At 61.8% G+C, this 16,170-nt stretch overlaps 1 protein-coding gene across 23 annotated transcripts in view; it reads left to right on the forward strand.

Annotated features, from left to right (window-relative positions):
• Nucleotides 1–16,170, forward strand: part of HSPG2 (heparan sulfate proteoglycan 2) — a 63,950-nt gene that overhangs the window by 38,903 nt on the left and 8,877 nt on the right. For 11 of the 23 annotated variants that reach the window (XM_088136884.1, XM_088136886.1, XM_088136889.1 and 8 more), the window contains 37 exons: nt 3–176; nt 691–801; nt 980–1,080; nt 1,457–1,637; nt 1,958–2,017; nt 2,450–2,572; nt 3,451–3,603; nt 4,031–4,173; nt 4,362–4,442; nt 4,826–4,961; nt 5,231–5,382; nt 5,850–5,988; nt 6,182–6,324; nt 6,426–6,561; nt 6,841–6,992; nt 7,335–7,703; nt 8,309–8,450; nt 8,854–9,008; nt 9,142–9,277; nt 9,405–9,556; nt 9,927–10,065; nt 10,222–10,373; nt 10,570–10,708; nt 10,817–10,968; nt 11,088–11,226; nt 11,312–11,452; nt 11,850–11,984; nt 12,114–12,295; nt 12,738–12,930; nt 13,022–13,201; nt 13,530–13,790; nt 14,155–14,329; nt 14,447–14,544; nt 14,710–14,976; nt 15,073–15,185; nt 15,346–15,493; nt 15,805–15,921. In XM_088136884.1, coding sequence (XP_087993010.1) covers nt 3–176; nt 691–801; nt 980–1,080; nt 1,457–1,637; nt 1,958–2,017; nt 2,450–2,572; nt 3,451–3,603; nt 4,031–4,173; nt 4,362–4,442; nt 4,826–4,961; nt 5,231–5,382; nt 5,850–5,988; nt 6,182–6,324; nt 6,426–6,561; nt 6,841–6,992; nt 7,335–7,703; nt 8,309–8,450; nt 8,854–9,008; nt 9,142–9,277; nt 9,405–9,556; nt 9,927–10,065; nt 10,222–10,373; nt 10,570–10,708; nt 10,817–10,968; nt 11,088–11,226; nt 11,312–11,452; nt 11,850–11,984; nt 12,114–12,295; nt 12,738–12,930; nt 13,022–13,201; nt 13,530–13,790; nt 14,155–14,329; nt 14,447–14,544; nt 14,710–14,976; nt 15,073–15,185; nt 15,346–15,493; nt 15,805–15,921 — 5,670 coding nt within the window. The remainder of the gene's footprint in view (nt 1–2; nt 177–690; nt 802–979; nt 1,081–1,456; nt 1,638–1,957; nt 2,018–2,449; nt 2,573–3,450; nt 3,604–4,030; nt 4,174–4,361; nt 4,443–4,825; nt 4,962–5,230; nt 5,383–5,849; nt 5,989–6,181; nt 6,325–6,425; nt 6,562–6,840; nt 6,993–7,334; nt 7,704–8,308; nt 8,451–8,853; nt 9,009–9,141; nt 9,278–9,404; nt 9,557–9,926; nt 10,066–10,221; nt 10,374–10,569; nt 10,709–10,816; nt 10,969–11,087; nt 11,227–11,311; nt 11,453–11,849; nt 11,985–12,113; nt 12,296–12,737; nt 12,931–13,021; nt 13,202–13,529; nt 13,791–14,154; nt 14,330–14,446; nt 14,545–14,709; nt 14,977–15,072; nt 15,186–15,345; nt 15,494–15,804; nt 15,922–16,170) is intronic. The other 12 variants (XM_088136893.1, XM_088136904.1, XM_088136903.1 and 9 more) reach the window with 5 other exon arrangements.

Here is a 16,170-nt window from a genome sequence, read left to right on the forward strand (position 1 = left end):
AGGACCTCCGGACAAGCCCCGCCTCGTCATCCAAGTCCACCCCCCCCGGACCACTGTCTCTCAGGGAAGTGAAGTGACGCTGCGTTGCCACGTCAGTGGGGAGCCGCCCCATTACTTCTACTGGTCCCGGGAAGACGGGCGCCCGGTGCCAAGTACCGCCCAGCGCAGGCAGCAAGGTGAGTCTGTGCCATTCCCCAGCTGGGCAGATTGCAAAGGCGGGGGGAGGCCCCGAAGAGGGGGGCAGTTGCGTGCATGCCCAGGGGTGGACGGGGAGAGGGACCTCGCCAAGGGAGAGTCTTATTTCTGCAGAAGGCGGTCAAAGGAAGGGGTGCGGGGTCCCATTCTTGTCCAGGGAGCCTCAGTCGAGGCTGCAGAATATACCTGAAGCGGATTGTGGCTTCTTTCGCTTAGCCTGGCATCATCGCCAGCACTCTCAGCTACTCTCCTGGGTCTGAGATGGCCTTCCTAGAGAGGCCGGGGTTCAGCTGGGATCTTCTGCAGGGGAAGGAGCAGCTCTGTGCCCTTGCCCCACAAGGAAACCAAGGTTCTAGTTCTCAGGTTGCTGACCGAGAGTGGAAAAGGGGGCTGCCTTCCTGTTAAGTCAGGCCAAGGATGCCAATGGGCAGAGCCTGTTCTGTGGGCAAAGCAGCCGCGTGGTTCCTGACCTTGTCCTTCCTGAATCCCCTGCAGGGTCGGAGCTCCACTTCACCAGCGTCCAGCCCTCGGAAGCCGGCGTCTACATCTGCACCTGCCGAAACCCGCAGTTCAGCAACTCCAGCCGCGCCGAAGTTATCGTTACAGGTGAGGCTGAGGCTTCCTGCTGCCAACCGACCATGTGGGCTGCTGGGCGCGGGAGGTCTGTGAGAGGATCCCCACGGAGCTGGCAAGGGCTCGCGCCACCTTTCCCCGGTGAGAGAGAGCCAGGCCCGCTCCAGCTGGACGAGGAGGGACCCTCACTGGCTTCTCTCTGCCAGCACAGAAGGCCCCAGCAAGCCCATCAGCGTGACGGTGGAAGAGCAGAAGGTGCAAAACGTCAAGCCGGGCAGCGACGTCACCTTCATCTGCACGGCCAGGAGCAAGGTGAGTCTTTGGGATGAGAGAGAGAGGTGGGCGGGGGGGGGACAGCTTTTCCACGCGGAAGCTGTCCTGCCTTTGGCTGGTCAGTTGGCATTAGCAGTCCCAAATCGCAGACCGGAGAAGAGCTGTGCAGGGTCGGGTCCAAGTGGGCCTGTCGAGACTGGCACGACCACAGGTTCACCCAGGGGAAGCCCGGGCACCACGGCCCTCTTCTGTGGCCGCCTCTCAGCGTCAGGGGCTCCCCCGGACGTCCAGTCTATCAGCTGCAGACCGGCCTCCCCTTCAGGAACCTGGCAGGACGGGTGCCCTAAATTCCAGCAGTTTGCGTGCAGCGACCCTCCCCCTTGCGCTCCCCTTCCACCTTCTGGTTCTTCCGCAGTCTCCTGCTTACACGCTGGTGTGGACACGGCAGAACAACGGGAAGCTGCCCGTCCGGGCCATGGACTTCAACGGCATCCTGACGATCCGCAACGTGCAGCCGGAGGACGCCGGCATCTACATCTGCACGGGCTCCAACATGTTTGACATGGACGAGGGGACGGCCACCCTCTACGTGCAAGGTGGGGCTTGGCTCTTCCGCTGTCTCGCGCTGCCAGGGAGGGAGCCTCAAGCTCCACGCGGCAGCCCAGACCTCCCTTAGTGATGCGTTGCCCAGGCTGCCCGCAGGACTGGGCACTTCCTAGCAGGCGCGGACCAAGAAATGGCTCTGCGGGGCGGGGCGGGGCGGGGCGGGGCGGGCGGGATGGAGGAAGAAGCACAAGCCGCTTTGGGCGTGGGAGGCCGACCTTTCAAGAAGGCTCCCGAACTTGCACGGCTCCTGCTTGAGTGGCTCATCACGCGGGCACTTTTTCACGCCCCCTTCCCCCAACCCTGTTTTCAGCTCCGTCGAAGACCCAGATGTTCTATGGTCCTGTAGAAATGCTGGAAGGCCACAGACCTTGTAAGTCGGTTTGGCCTGCAGGCGCCTGCCCAGTTCCACTGGAATCCCAGTTCTCCGTTTTTGGTGCTGTCAGGCCTTTCTCCTCTTCCTCCTCCTCCCCCCCTCCTCCTCCTCCTTGCGTACTGTTCCCTGGGATGCTCTGTTGCTCTTCTTGCCCGCAGGCCGATATGGCTGTGGGGGAAGGCAGCAGAGACTCCTCCATCCGCCTTCCCCCCCCGCCGACCCCCGTTCTTCTGGGCATGTTTCTTTGAATGCACGCCTCACACCTGAATCCGGTCCTCCTCTGCCCGCATGCGCGCAGTGTGGTCCTTCCGCCGGTGATCTCAGGCCTTGGCCAGGATTTCAACGTGGCTCTGAAACCGTTGTGGGCAGGCCCCCTGCCCTCCCCAGCCCTGGCCAAAGTTAACCTGCTTTCTCCCGCTCTGCCCGCAGCTGGAGCAGCCGTCCAGCCATCAGCCACCATTGAACCCCCCCAGCTGAGTGTCCAGCCGGGCCAGTCAGCCGAGTTTCGCTGCATCGCCACGGGAAGCCCGGAACCCACCGTGGAGTGGATCGGTAAGCGCTGCGTGGCTCCGGAGCTGAAAGACCCCTCTGCCCAGCCCGGCTGCTGCTGCTGATGGGGCCCTGGCGAGGCTGGCATCTAGCTGGTCTCGGCTTGGCAGCTAGGAAGGTTCAGGCTGGGGGAGCAACCTCCAGGAGTCCCAGCACTGTAAGCTGAGAAAGTCTTCCAAAGGCGGCCGTGACAAACCCCTTCTGCCTTGAGGCCAAAAGCAACACGGACAGGTCCATTTAGTCACTTGACCAGAGAGCAGCTCACGCCAGCGGCCAGTGTCTCTCTTGGTGCATTTGCTCCCTCTGCTGGTTGCTGACGGCTTTGCCAGAAATGCCCAGCCCAAGCCATTGCGGGGAGAGGAAACTCAGCTGGCCCATAATAATCTGCCTTGCCCGTTCGTTCTTCCGTCCGAGCAAAAAGTACGTGACTCCCATAAAGGGACGAAGTTCACTAGCTGGCCCTCGCGGCCTCCTTTGCGCTGCTCTGACGGCTCTTTGAACGACAGTCAGAATTAGTCACCAAAGCAGGTTCTTAATTCTGGCAACGGTTCTGAGCAGGGTGTATGTTAAGGAGCTTTAACCGTAACTTAAAACACTCGGGTGAGATTCAGAGAGGCTTTGTGGATCCCCCAAAAAAGCGTAGCTGATTTATTGCGGGATTGCGTGGCTCTGCTCTGCTCGCTCACTGGGGCTCCAAGGGAGGTGCTTCTAAAGGATGCGTGGAAAGGAGCGTCTTTGCGTCCAGCTTGGCTAACGGTGTTTTCACCTGGGTGTTCCAGGACTCCAAACTCAGTTTCGCACCCAGGGCAGGGCAGAACGGAGGGTCTCCAGCACCCTCTCCCCGAAAGCAGGAATCTGGGAAACTTTTCTCTCTGCTCTAGGAGGACCCGGGGGTGTGATCTCCCCCAAGGCCGTCATCCAGGGTGGGATCCTGCGCTTCCCTGCGGTAGAGCCTGCCGACGAGTCCCAGTACCTGTGCCGGGTGCGAAGCAGCGCCGGGCAGCACGTGGCCCGAGCTTTCCTGCAAGTGCAAAGTACGTCAGGGCGGTGGGTCGGCCCGTGTCTCTCTGGCCACAAGGGCCCAGCGTGCCAAAGGGCGGGTGCCCGAGTCACCCCATCCAAGTGGGCGGTGGTACCCAGCGACCATTCTGCCCCCACTTCCTTGTTCCTCAGCGTTACATCAAGAAAGAGGGGGCTCTCCCCGAGGGTCTCCCTAGGCCCAGGAGGCTCAGACCCCATCTTCCCAGGAGGGACCAGGGAGAATTTATTCTACTTCAGGGAGGAAGAGGAGACAGTTAGTCGACACCTAACCAAATGTGACTTGCAAGAGGCAAAAGAGATTCACGGTGAATTTAAGCAGGGCAGCCAGAGAGCGAAAATGGAGGGGGGGCTTTGGGCCATCAGTTCCGTGACGGTCCAAGAGGGAGAGGGGAACTGATCGGCCGCTTGGCTCTTGGGCAGGTACCAGCGCCCCCCAAGTGCAGGTGAGCCCCGAACGGACGGAAGTGCATGAGGGCAGCACCGTCAGGCTGTACTGCCGGGCTGCAGGCTCCCCGGCAGCCACCATCACCTGGGAGAAACAGGGTGGCAGCTTGCCTCCGCAGGTAAGCCCCCGGGCCCCTGGGAGGAGGGCCCGAGACCTCGTCCCTGGTGAGGCCCCTGAGTTGCCAGAGGTAGGGTCCGGGCCAGGACCAGAGCCAGCTGAGGGTCCCCGCCGTGCTTTCTTCTGTGCTTCTCATCTTTCTCGCAGCCTCTGTCCTCTCTCTTTCTCCCTTGCTCCCTCCTGGGCTAGGCACTTCCCATCTTTGGCTTCTTCCACTTCCAAAGCGGCAGCTGGGAGGCTGTCCGGCAGCGAATGCGGGAGCTCCAGCAGGTATCCCCGTGCACAAGCCCCTGCAGTTGGAGTCTGTCTTCCTCCTCCAGCTTTTCACTTTTGGTCTCTGGTTCTCCATCTGAGAGAAGGGAGGTCTCCCCCAAACTGCTTTGCATCCTCCCACCCTCCCAGGTTTCTCCGGGGCAGAAGGTCCTTAATGTTCCTTGCTGGAAACTGGGCTGCACCCCGGTTCCACCTCCCCCTCGCCCGTTGCTTCGCGCCCTTTTCTCGTTTGTGCTGAGACTCAAGGATGTTGGTGGTGGCACGGCCTGGCGCTGGCCCCTCACGGGCTCTTTGGCAGTCCCTTCCCAATGTGGCCCATGAGGCTTGGGGCGTCAGCTGCCGCTTGAGGGTCCCCCAACGGTTTTCCTCCGTGTCTGCAGTCCCACTCTGAGAGAACAGACATCGCGACCCTGGTGATCCCCTCCATCACGGCGGCCGATGGAGGGGTGTACCTGTGTGTGGGCAGCAGTCCGATGGGAGTCGGCAGAGCCCGGATTGAAGTGGTGGTTATTCGGGGTAAGGAGACCCCTTTCTTCTGGTGGGGCTTGAATAATCCTCAGCTCCAATGCCCGGTGCGTGCATCTCTGTCTGTGAGAAGCCAGCCACTGGCTCTGTTCGAAACACAGTGTAAAAGAATCAACAGAACAAACAGCTGGTTTGACCAATATGCTTAGCTGGTCAAGCTCCCCCCAAGGGTCGCATATCTGAACCTGGCCTGGAACGCACCCGCTTCCCCGTGTGGCTGCTCTCACAATCCCTTCTCCTTGCCCTGTGTGTCTGTTCAGCGTCCGGTGTTTCACCGATCGTCAAGATTGAGCCTTCATCCTCTTCAGTCACCGAAGGGCAGTCCTTGGACCTGAACTGCGTGGTGGCCGGCCACCCTGGGGCATCCGTCACGTGGTATCGGCGAGGAGGGGCCCTGCCAGCTAACCACCAGGTTTGGACCCTCTTGGGGCCCAATGGGAATCGGTTGCTGGGCACCCCCTGCTCTGTTAGGCCTCCTGGTTGATGGGCAGAGCTTCGTTCTGGACAACGAAAGAGTGGGAAGTTGGAGAGCCCCATGGGAGCCTCACTAGCCTGCCTTAAACCACCAACGTGGCATCTTGATTACGAGGAGGAGTTCAAAGTAGTTGGTCCCATCCAGCTGCTGCCCTAACAATGTCTTATCTTTTTCAAAGGATGCAAAAGATTACATTTTCTCAGCACAGCCTTCGGAAAGGATAGCTTAAGGGCTGTAATTTGAACAGTAACAAGAATGCCCCTCAATTATAAATCAGCATACCAATAAAGAAATAAAGCTGGGGTGGGGGGATAGAGATGCTGAGCACGTGACAAAAAGGGAAGGGGGGAGATTTGCACGCTGCGCTGATGTAGTCGCAGACAGCATTGCTGTTTTCTCCCCAGATCCACGGCCCCCTCCTGCGGATCTTGCAAGTTTCTGCAGCTGACTCCGGTGAATACGTCTGCCGGGTCAGCAACGGAGCTGGGCCGAAGGAAGCCTCCATCAAGGTGACCATCCAGCAGAGCCACAGTACCTCCCACGGTAAGGCAGAATGGAGCATCTGAGTGTTGGAACGAGCGCCAGGAGTCGCCAGCTGGGCAGGGTGGCCGAGCTCGGGCACCAAGGGGGCATTTGCAGCTTCCTGTCGTCCACCTTCCTGGCCATCTCTGCTTGCGAACAGAGCACTGGACTTGGTGGACTAGAGAACCTGACCTGGACCTTCTGACCTCCTCAGGGCCACCCCCGGTCCGGATCGACTCCTCCTCATCTTCCGTCACCGAGGGCCAGGCCTTGGACCTCGCCTGCCAGGTCACTGGTCTCTCGCGGCCCAGAGTCACTTGGTACAAGCGGGAAGGGGCTCTCCCGGCGGATTGCAAGGTATGGGCAGGAGGCCTGCAGCGGGGAGACCCTGGGCTCAGTTGCACGCCTCTCCCCCTCTTCGGGGCTCACCCGATCCCCTGGCCGCCTTCTCCCTTCAGATTTCTGGCTTCCATCTGAGGATTCCCGAGGCCACGGCAGCAGACTCGGGCGAATACGTGTGCCGGGTGACTGACGGTGACAGTGGCGTCGTTCAAGAGGCCTCCATAGTGATTACTGTGCACAGCAGCTCCCGAAGTAAGCAAGAGGCTTGGTTTGCTTCAGGTCTGGAACCGGTGCATTTCGCGGATGCCGCCCGAAAGGGCCAAAGAAGGCCGGCCGAGCGCAAGGAGAGCCCGGGGCATTTCCAGGCGGACTAGAAACTGCAGAGGGGTCCAGCTCTCCTCTTCAAGCTCCCATTTCTGCCGAGGATGTGAGCCTGCAGGCCAGGCTGGGGAGGCTGGCTGGAGGGGAGACATCCCTTAACTGATCGGCGGCCCCTTTCTGCCCGTGCCTGACTGCTGCCTGTCCTTGCAGCATCAGGAGTCAGGCCTCCCCTGTGGATCGAGTCTTCGTCGCCCTCCGTGGTCCAAGGACAGGCCTTGGACTTGAACTGCGTCGTGGCAGGCCAGACCGGTGCCACCATCACGTGGTACAAGCGAGGCGGGTCCTTGCCAGCCGGCCACCAGGTATGGGAGCCACTCAGGGCTGGGGGGAGCTTTGCTCAGGGACATCTCCTCCTGACCCCCTTTTGCAGCTTCTCCATCTCCCTCCCCGGGGGTTTCCTGAGACAAGCAGGAAGGGGTTGGCCCTTCCTCTCCATTGCCTTCGGCTACTCCGGGGCCACCGTGTGGCTCAGCAGCGGCTTCAGGGCCCCTCCCTGACACACACTAGTCCAAGCCATGCCTGGCAACTGGAGATGGGAAGGAGGCCCCTTGGTGCAAGTCCCTGGACAGCCGTTGCCAGACAGAGAATGAAAAGCGTATTCCTTTCCTTTGTGCGCTGAATGCTCTCCCTCCCTCGACCCACAGGTATCGGGTTCCCACCTGCGCATCCCCCTGGTCTCCCTGGCCGACCTGGGCGAATACGTCTGCCGCGTCAGCCTGGATTCCGTCACCCGAGAAGCTTCCGTCCTCGTCTCCCGCAGCCGCTCCTCCTCCAGTAGGTCTGGGCTGCCCGCAGGAGGGCCGGGGGACCTGGCTTCCGTGGGGCTGGCTGGCTCCTCACCTGCCCTTCTGCTCTCCCCAGCCTTTGGTGTGGCTCCCCCTGTGAGAATCGAGGCCTCGTCATCCCTCATAGCAGAAGGGCAAACTCTGGAGCTGGACTGCGTTGCTGCCCGCCAGGAGCAGGCCGTGGTCACCTGGTACAGACGGGGTGAAGCCCTGCCAGCCAACCACCAGGTACAGGGATGATGGTGCTTGGCATTAATGAGTGCTGCCGGCTAACGGCTTCTGGGCCATGAGGGCCCTTTGGCAGTTTGGGGGGTAAAAGCCACAGTCTCAGAGGCACAACCTTGCCCGCCAAGGGCCCCAGGTTGGCTCTGGGGCACGATTCCAGTTCCGAAATGCTTTGATTAGCTGGAAAACACTCTTTGGACTTTGGAGCTGCTGCTGGAGGAAACGGGATCGGATGCCTCCAAAGTCTGGCACACCGGGCATAGGGTTAGCCTGTGGATGAATTTAGGTCTGTCTGCCCCTGAAATAGAAATAGTTGCTGAGGCGGGGCAGATTCAGAGGGTGATTCTGCAAAGTGGGGTTGAGTTTAAGACATCTTCATGGGAAGGCTGCCCTTTAAATAATCATTTTTTCAACAAATGGTTTTGCAGACAGAAGGCTGGGGAGGCCTCCTTGCTCTAAACACAAAATAAGCGCGTTCCGTTCTCTGTTTCGGAACCGTTGCTTTTTCCTCCGGTGCCAAATAAATACACTTGGTTAAGCTCATTATTGGCAGACCAAGGCTGGTTTCAGGGGATACCAACTGGGGTGTGACGCGCGTCCTCTTTCAGACTTTGGGGTCTCGCTTGCGGCTGGTCAAGGTCTCTCCTGCGGATTCTGGGGAGTACGTTTGCCGGGTCAGCTCTGATGCCGCCAGCCAGGAAGCCTCTGTCTTGGTCACCGTCCAGCAGCAGGAGGGCGGCCATACTTTCCGTAAGTGTGCCTCTGGGATGGGCCCCAGTAGATAGGCAGAGGGGGGTTTGGTGTCGTGGCTAAGGTGGTGGGCTAGAAACCGGAGACTGGGAGTCTAGGGCTCCCTTGGCATGGAGGCCGGCTGGGTGACTTTGGGTCAGTCCCTGTCTCTCACCCAACCCTTCTCGCAGGATTGTTGTTGGGGGGGAACAGGAGGGGGGGAGAGGGGGACGGCCCCTGAGTAGCCAGATTGAGGCCTCGTGAAGCACCATCTGGTCACAGCTCCTTCTGCCCCTCCCGAGGGTTGCGTGACACCTCAGTCACTGGTGCTTTAATGCATCGGCTGGCGCTCCTCCAGAGTTCTCCCTGGCTGGGGGAAGATTTGGCAATGGCCCTAACCCTTCTTCTCTTGTGACCGATGCAGCCGCTGGGGTGATTCCCCCAGTACGGATCGAGTCTTCTTCCACCTCTCCTGCCGAGGGTCACACGCTGGACCTGAAGTGCATCGTGTCCGGCTCCATGCCGCAGGCCAAAGTCACCTGGTATAAGCGAGGAGGCGCTCTTCCCACCAGCCACCAGGTACGGCACTGCCAACGTTGGGCTGGCCAAGAGGGGATTTTCTCTTGGAAACGCCTCCGGGTGCTGCGCAGAAGATTCCGGTGCCCGGAGGCCATCTCCCGTCCCCGTTCACGCTCGGCTCGCCTCTTCCCAGGTCTCCGGCTTCCTCCTGCGCATCCCTCATGCCTCAGCGGCTGATTCCGGGGAATACGTTTGCCGTGTAAGCCATGGCTCGGCCGTTCACGAGGCCTCGCTGGTGGTTACCATCAAGGGCGAAACAGGCTTCTACGGTAAGCTGGCACAGCGGGCACTGGGCCGGAGGGACGCGGTTGCTGGCTCCGTGGGGGCTTCTCCCATTGAAACGGATCCCTCTTTTCTCCTGCCACGCTCTGCTCCGACTTGCCTCTGCTCCTCCAGCTGTGGGAGTCACTCCCCCGATAAGGATTGAAACGTCATCCACAGCCATCTCCGAGGGGCAGACCCTGGACTTGAACTGCCTGGTGGCCGGCCAGTCCCACCCCAGGGTCATGTGGTACAAGCGCAGGGGCGCCCTGCCGGTCCACAGCCAGGTAAGGGGACGTGGCCGGAAAGCAGAGGCTTCTGCAGCGTTTCCAGGCAGAATCGAGCCGCCGCGAGCTTTCGGAGGCCCCGGGGCTGCGGTGGGCGGCTGATAGAATGACAGGGTGGTCTGGGACTGCGGGCAAACTGGGCTCCCTTGGAGTAGCCAGGCGTTATTTTTTAGAGCGTGTGCCGCGCAGTAGCTTTATACGTTCCCTGTCTTAATCGCGCGGAGGGCTTTCTGCAGGGGTGCTCCAGAAACGCCTCGGCGTAATCTTTGGGGGCTTGGGAAAAGAAAGCCGAGGCTTTAGGAAACCCAAGAGCTCCAAGCTGGCAAAAGAAACCAGCTCTCGGTCTCCTGCTTTTTCTTCCTGGGAACAGATTTTCGGCTCCCACCTCCGGATCACGCAAGTCTCAGTGGCCGATTCGGGCGAGTACGTCTGTTACGTGAACAACGGCACCAGCCTGCTGGAGGCCTCTGTCATGGTTTCCATTCCCAGCAGCGCAGGCAGCCCTCACGGTACGTGCCCGGGGAGCCTGGTGGGGGGTCTCCCCGCGGCCAGCAGAAAGGGGGGAAGGGGCTTAAGGGAAATCGGGAGCCGCTCTCCTTTGCTCCACAGCTAGAGGCCTTCCCGGGGCCACGGGTATCACAGAAGCCCTTCTTCGTCCTCTGCAGCTTCCGGAGCGGTCTCGCCGGTGTGGATTGAATCCTCCTCGTCTTCCCTCGCCGAGGGGCAGACCCTGGAACTGAACTGCCTCGTGGCCGGCCAGGCGCAGCCCAAAGTCACGTGGTTCAAGAGAGGAGGGCCCCTCCCACCTAACCACCAGGTAGAGGGGGCAAGGCGCTTCTCGTTCGCCCCACTTCGGTGGCCGGGGCGATCCTTGACCTTGGGCCTGCCTGGTTCCTCTCCCCCCTCTCTGGGGAGGCAGGGCCGGCAGAAGACGCAAGCCCTGGGCCCGAACGCTCCCAGGAGCACCACTGAGGTCTGTGCCGGCGAACGGCTAACCCGTCTCTCTGGGGCAGGTCTTTGGCACCCGCCTGCGCATCCCGCAGGTCTCCTCAGCCCACTCCGGGGAGTACGTCTGCCGCGTCAGCGATGCCGCCGCCACCCAGGAAGCCGTGCTGGTGGTCACTGTCCAAGACAACGAGGGCCCCCGCCACCGTAAGGCTGCTGCTGCTGCTCTCTCTGCCCCCGTGCGCCCCAGGCTCGCTGTGGGAAACGGGTGGCTCATTCGAGGCTCTGAGGCTCTTTCTCCCCCGCTTTGTACAGCTACAGGGGCTGCCCCACCCCTGAGGATTGACGCTTCCTCCCCCTCCGCCATGGAAGGAGAGGCCTTGGATCTGTCCTGTGTTGCCCCAGGCCAGCCACATGCCACGTTCGCCTGGTATCGGCGAGAGGGTCACCTGCCTGCCGGTCACCAGGTAGGGAAGGGCCCGTCCTGCTCCCGTTGATGAAAGAGGAGACTCGGGGAGGCAGTGGGTGCTGAAGTCCTAAATCCCGGTTCAGCGAATGCTTCCTCCCCCCTGCCCTGTGCTCACAGGTCTCCAACTCCCACCTGCGGTTGGTCCAGCTGACCCCCGCAGACTCTGGCGAATACGTCTGCCGCGTGAGCGGAGGAGGCGTCTCGCAAGAGGTGTCCTTCGTGGTCTCTGTCCTGGCCAACACCAGTCCTGCTTCCCGTACGTCTGGCGTTCTGGCGGGGGCAAGAAGGGGCGGGTGGGGGTGGCTGGGCTTTGGGGGGTCACCGCTGCTCTCTCCCGGCAGGTCTGCAGAGCCCCATCATCTCAATCGACCCTCACAGCGTTGTCGTGCGCCAAGGGGAAGAGGTCTCCTTCAGGTGCCACGTCCATAAAGGCACCCCACCCCTCGAGATCACCTGGAAGCTGCCCAATAACCAGCTGCCAGGTGACGAGCTGCGCCAGGCGGTTTGGGGACTGGAGAGCAGGCCTGCTTTTCTCAAGGAGCTCAGCCGGGGCCGGGGCATTTATTCCCCACATCCCAGGATTCCGGCCAGACCATAGGGAGCCGTAGTGCAGGGCTCCTGGAAAGGAGCAGGACCCGGGTTTTTTCAGCTGTCCGCCCCCAAAAGGGGCCGGAGCCCTGGAGTCGGGGTTCAGAGCAGGGAGGGTGTGTCTTGAGAGCTCCTTCGAGGCAGGCGTCACGATGCGAAAGGACTGGAGCTTGAGGGCCAGGGCAGGTCGGTTCCTGGGTGTCTGTCCCTGGGCAGTGGGGTATGGGGGTGGGCTGGCTGGGGCCAGTCCTGGGGACCACCGCCTGGTAATCGTTTCCGTCTCCTCCGCAGATAACGTGAGGATCAGCCCTAACGGCTCTGTGATCACCATCTCCAACGCCCGTCCTGAAAACCACGGGGCATACCGCTGCCTGGTCTCCAACCGCTTTGGGATTGCCAACAGCCTGGTCAACGTCATGGTCCAAGGTAAGCGGGCAATGCTGAGGGTCTCTCTGGGAGAGCGAGGGCGAAGGCTCCTTTGCTTCTCTTCCAACCGATGCCAAAGGCCTCCCCCCGAGTCCCTGGGTGAACTCGGGCACCGCTCTCTCTTCCCAGGGCTGCCGACAGTCTCCGTGGTGCCAAAGGACCCCGTGCAGCTGAAAGTGGGCAAATCCATCAGCCTGGACTGCTTGGGGGCCGGGGAGCCCCGGGTTCTGGTGCGCTGGAGCAAGGTGGGAACCCAGAAGAAGCTGGAGAATCAGAAGCTGCTGCCGCTGGAGAGCCGAGCTGTGCTGCAGGTGGGTGAGGGACGTAGCTTCCCTCAGCAGCCTTCCTGGGTGGGGTTGGTGCCAGTCTGCAGGTGTTGCCCTGGCACCGGTGCCAGCCATTCGTTATGAAATGTCTGACTGTCCTGGTGGGTATGCAAAGCCTCCTGCATCAGGACCAGCGTATCTTAGACTGGCTCCTGAGAGATACTTTAATTCCTCGGTTTGACACCAACACGCGCGCTCTCACACACAAAACACGGAGGCTGAGTTTGCACCACAGATGTAATCAGGTCGGGTAGGAACCAGCGTCTGTCATTCATACAACACTGACTACGTGGCGTTGGCCTGTGTCCATCTTTTGAATGAACCAGCCTGCTTGGGGATTACACTTCTGCATTTAACGCAGACTCCGAGAATGGGCTTATTCGGGGGTCAGGCTGAGCGTGTTCCGTGGCCTCCTCTTCCTCCCCAGATCTCCTCCGCAAAGCTTGAGGATGCTGGCACCTACGTGTGCGTGGCCCAGAGCCCCGTGGGCACCACGGAGGCGCAGGTGGATGTGAGCGTGGAAGCGGTGCACGGCCGGCCGGGAGCCCCCGAAATCCACGTGAGTCCAACCCAGACAGTGAAGGCGGGACAGACGGCTCGGCTCCATTGCTCTGCCACAGGTGCGTGCCAGTGTGTGTTGGGGGGGAGGTGTTTGCCCGACTGATGCCCCGGGCCAGGCTCACCGCTACTTTCTTCTGCTGGGATCGGCAGGCGATCCGACTCCCACCGTCCACTGGTCCAAGCTGAGGGCTCCGTTGCCGTGGCAACATCAGGTGGTGAACGACACCCTCATCATCCCCCGGGTGGCCCAGCAGGACTCGGGCCAGTACATCTGCAACGCCACCAACTCCGCGGGTTCCACAGAGGCCTTTGTGGTGCTGGACGTGGAGAGTAAGTGCGCAAGGAGGGCCCTGCCGCCCACGCCCGCTCCGGGGAAGACGGGGCTTGGGTTGACCTCCCAGGCCAGCGGAGGGAGAAAGAAGGGCAAAAGATGAGGAAAAGGGCAGGGATCGTTTGATCCCACGTGCCCCAAGTCCTGCAGGTTGCTCCGTGCGTCTGACGTTCCGGAGAGGCACGCTGGGCACCCCCCGCGGGGACCCCTTGCGCCCCAGGCTGGGTGGGCTGGCCAACCCTGTGTAGCGGGGCTCTGTGCCCTCCTTGGGGGGCTCCAGGGCTGGTGCACACTCCAACCGCTTCCCCGTCCCCTCTCTCTGCCCAGCGCCGCCCTATGCCACCAGCCTTCCAGACAGAGCAGCGGTGCAGGAGGGCGAAGCGGTGCAGCTGCAGTGCCTGGCCCACGGCACGCCCCCCCTGCGCTACGAGTGGACCAAGGTGAATGGCAGCCTTCCCGGGCGGGCCACGTTGCGAGAGGGGGTCCTGCACTTCAGCCCAGCTGTGCGCCAGGATTCAGGCACCTACCGCTGCCGCGTCAGCAACCGGGTGGGCTTCGCGGAGGCTTTGGCCCAGGTCCACGTGCAAGGTGAGCAGACGGCCGGGCAGAGACTCAGCCCGGTGCCCGGCCACAGAGCAAAGCAGAGGGCCGCAGCCTTCAGCTTTAAGAAGGGACTTTATTTTTGGCTTCAGAAATGCTGGTCTGCTCCAGGTGGAAATGAAATCGGCAGATGAAACGAGTCATTGCTGGGTTGGGGTCAAATGTTTGCAAGTGTCCTGCAGTGCGTTTACTGACCAGGCTGGACAATATAACCACAGCATCTAAGCAGCTGTTGTATCTGGCTTGGGCAGGTCTAACGGCGCAGACCGAGTTCACCGAGGCCTCTCCGTGAAAGGGATGGCTCTAGAGAATTTATTTCCCCTCCTCTTTCTCCTCACTGTCCCCAACACAGGCCGTGCTGGAGGACCCCTGTCCGTACAGATCACCCCCCAGAGCGACACAAAAGCCGTGGGTGCCACAGCAGAGTTTGTGTGCTCCGTTTCCGGGGACCCGGGAGCACAGATCGAGTGGTTCAGAGAGGGCGGGGAGCTGCCTCCCGGCCACACCATCAGCAATGGGGTGCTGCGGTGAGTGGGCCCAGAGGAGGGGGCTTGGCGGGGGGCTGGGGGGAGGAGGCCTCGGGCATCTGCAGGCAGGTGCAGACGTCTCAGGGACTCACAAACCCGGTGGCTGCTTCCCTCCAGGATTGAGAAGCTGGACCGAGGGTGCCAGGGGGTTTACGTCTGCCGGGCCAGGAGTCCTTCCGGCCAGGCCCAGGAGAGGGTCAGTCTGACTGTCCAGGGTAAGTGAGCGACACGCCAGCTGCTCTCTTGAAGGCTGGGCTGGGCGCGTGGCCCCTAGAGAAGCTCCACGTGTGGAAGGGTGGATTCCCTGGGCGCCCGGGATTGCCTCGGCCTGGGCGGGGCCCCTTTTCCCGCTCTGGAGGCCCCGCTGCTTCTCTCCTCAGCCCTGCCCAAGGTGATGATCAACATCCGGACGTCAGTGCAGACCGTTCTGGCGGGCACTGCCGTGGAGTTTGAGTGTCTGGCCTTCGGGGACCCCAAGCCGGTCATCACGTGGAGCAAGGTGGGCGGGCAGCTGCGCCCGGGCGTGCTGGCAAGCGGAAGCCTGGTGAAGATCGAGCGGGTGGAGCAGGCCGACGCCGGGAAATACCGCTGCACCGCCACCAACGAGGCTGGCGCCGTCCAGTCCCACGTCATCCTGCACGTCCAGTGTAAGCCCTGGCCCCCTCCCCTCCCCTCCCCTCCTGGAGGGTCAGCCTCCCCGCTCTGCTCTCCGCAGCTGATGGGGCCCTCTCTCTTCCCCACAGCCATCCCCCAAGTCGCAGCCCAGCCGGAAGTGAAGGAAGTTTCTGCGGGCTCCACCGTGGTTTTCCCTTGCACGGCTTCTGGGTTTCCGGTCCCGGAAATCAAATGGACCAAGGTAGTTCCCTGCGAAGACTGATGCTCCCCACCAGGGAGGGGCTGCTGGGGTGGCAGTGGAAAAGCGCCCCTGTGATGCGCTGCAGAGGCTGCCCCGTGGGCGCTTGGGGCTTGTGGGCGGGCAGGCTTGCTATAGGGCTCTGTGGCTCGCTGTCTTCCAGCTGGAAGGGGAGCTGCCCAGCGATGCCCACCTGGAGGGGAGCAGCCTGACCATCCCCGCTGCTCGCCCAGAAGACACAGGCGTCTACGTGTGCACGGCGTCCAACCGGCAGGGGAAGGGGACGGCCTTCTCCATGCTCAAAGTGCGAGGTCAGTGCTCCAGCCCGTCTCTGTCCCCCGCCTGGGCTTGTCCTCCAGAACGGACGCTGGACCCTCAGCTGGGGGACTTGGGGAAAAGGAACTGGGGCAGAGGCTCAGCGCATGCCAGTTGCAGCCTCCAGCCAGTCTGGCAGCTCCTGCTCGTTAGAGAGGCAGCTGCCAGGAGATTTTGCCTGTGCGGGCACCCGACACCCTTGCCCCTGCCTGGGTCTCGCCCACCGTGGGGCTCCCGAGAGGCAGCTGCGGAAGGGGCGGAGGGCCTGGCCGTCCTCCTCCTCAGACCCTTTGCCCTTCCCTTGCAGAGCGGGTGGTGCCATATTTTACCCAGAGTCCTCAGTCCTACCTGGTCTTGCCAACCATGAAAGATGCCTACAGAGCGTTCGCCCTCGAGATCACCTTCCGGCCTGACACCCCGGACGGTAAGAGCGGCTGCCGGGTGGGGAAGGGCGGCCAATCCTCTTCTTGTGTGGATGGACACGCTGAGCGCTCTCTTCTGAGGATCTCTCACTCAAACTCTGTTCCCCTCGTCTTCCCCTCCGCCTTCTTCCTCTCGCCTCTGCCCCCTTCTCCCCCTCTGCCCTTCCAGCTCTCGTGCTTTACTCAGGTGAGTCGTGCTGGTGCTTCCAGCCGGGACCAGGCACCTTTCTAACCCTTTCTGCCTTGGGAGT

Source organism: Python bivittatus, unplaced genomic scaffold (genome assembly GCF_059951505.1).
Source record: "Python bivittatus isolate LINGU-HERP-01145 unplaced genomic scaffold, Pbiv_v1 ctg000090_np1212, whole genome shotgun sequence".
NCBI lineage: Eukaryota > Metazoa > Chordata > Lepidosauria > Squamata > Pythonidae > Python > Python bivittatus.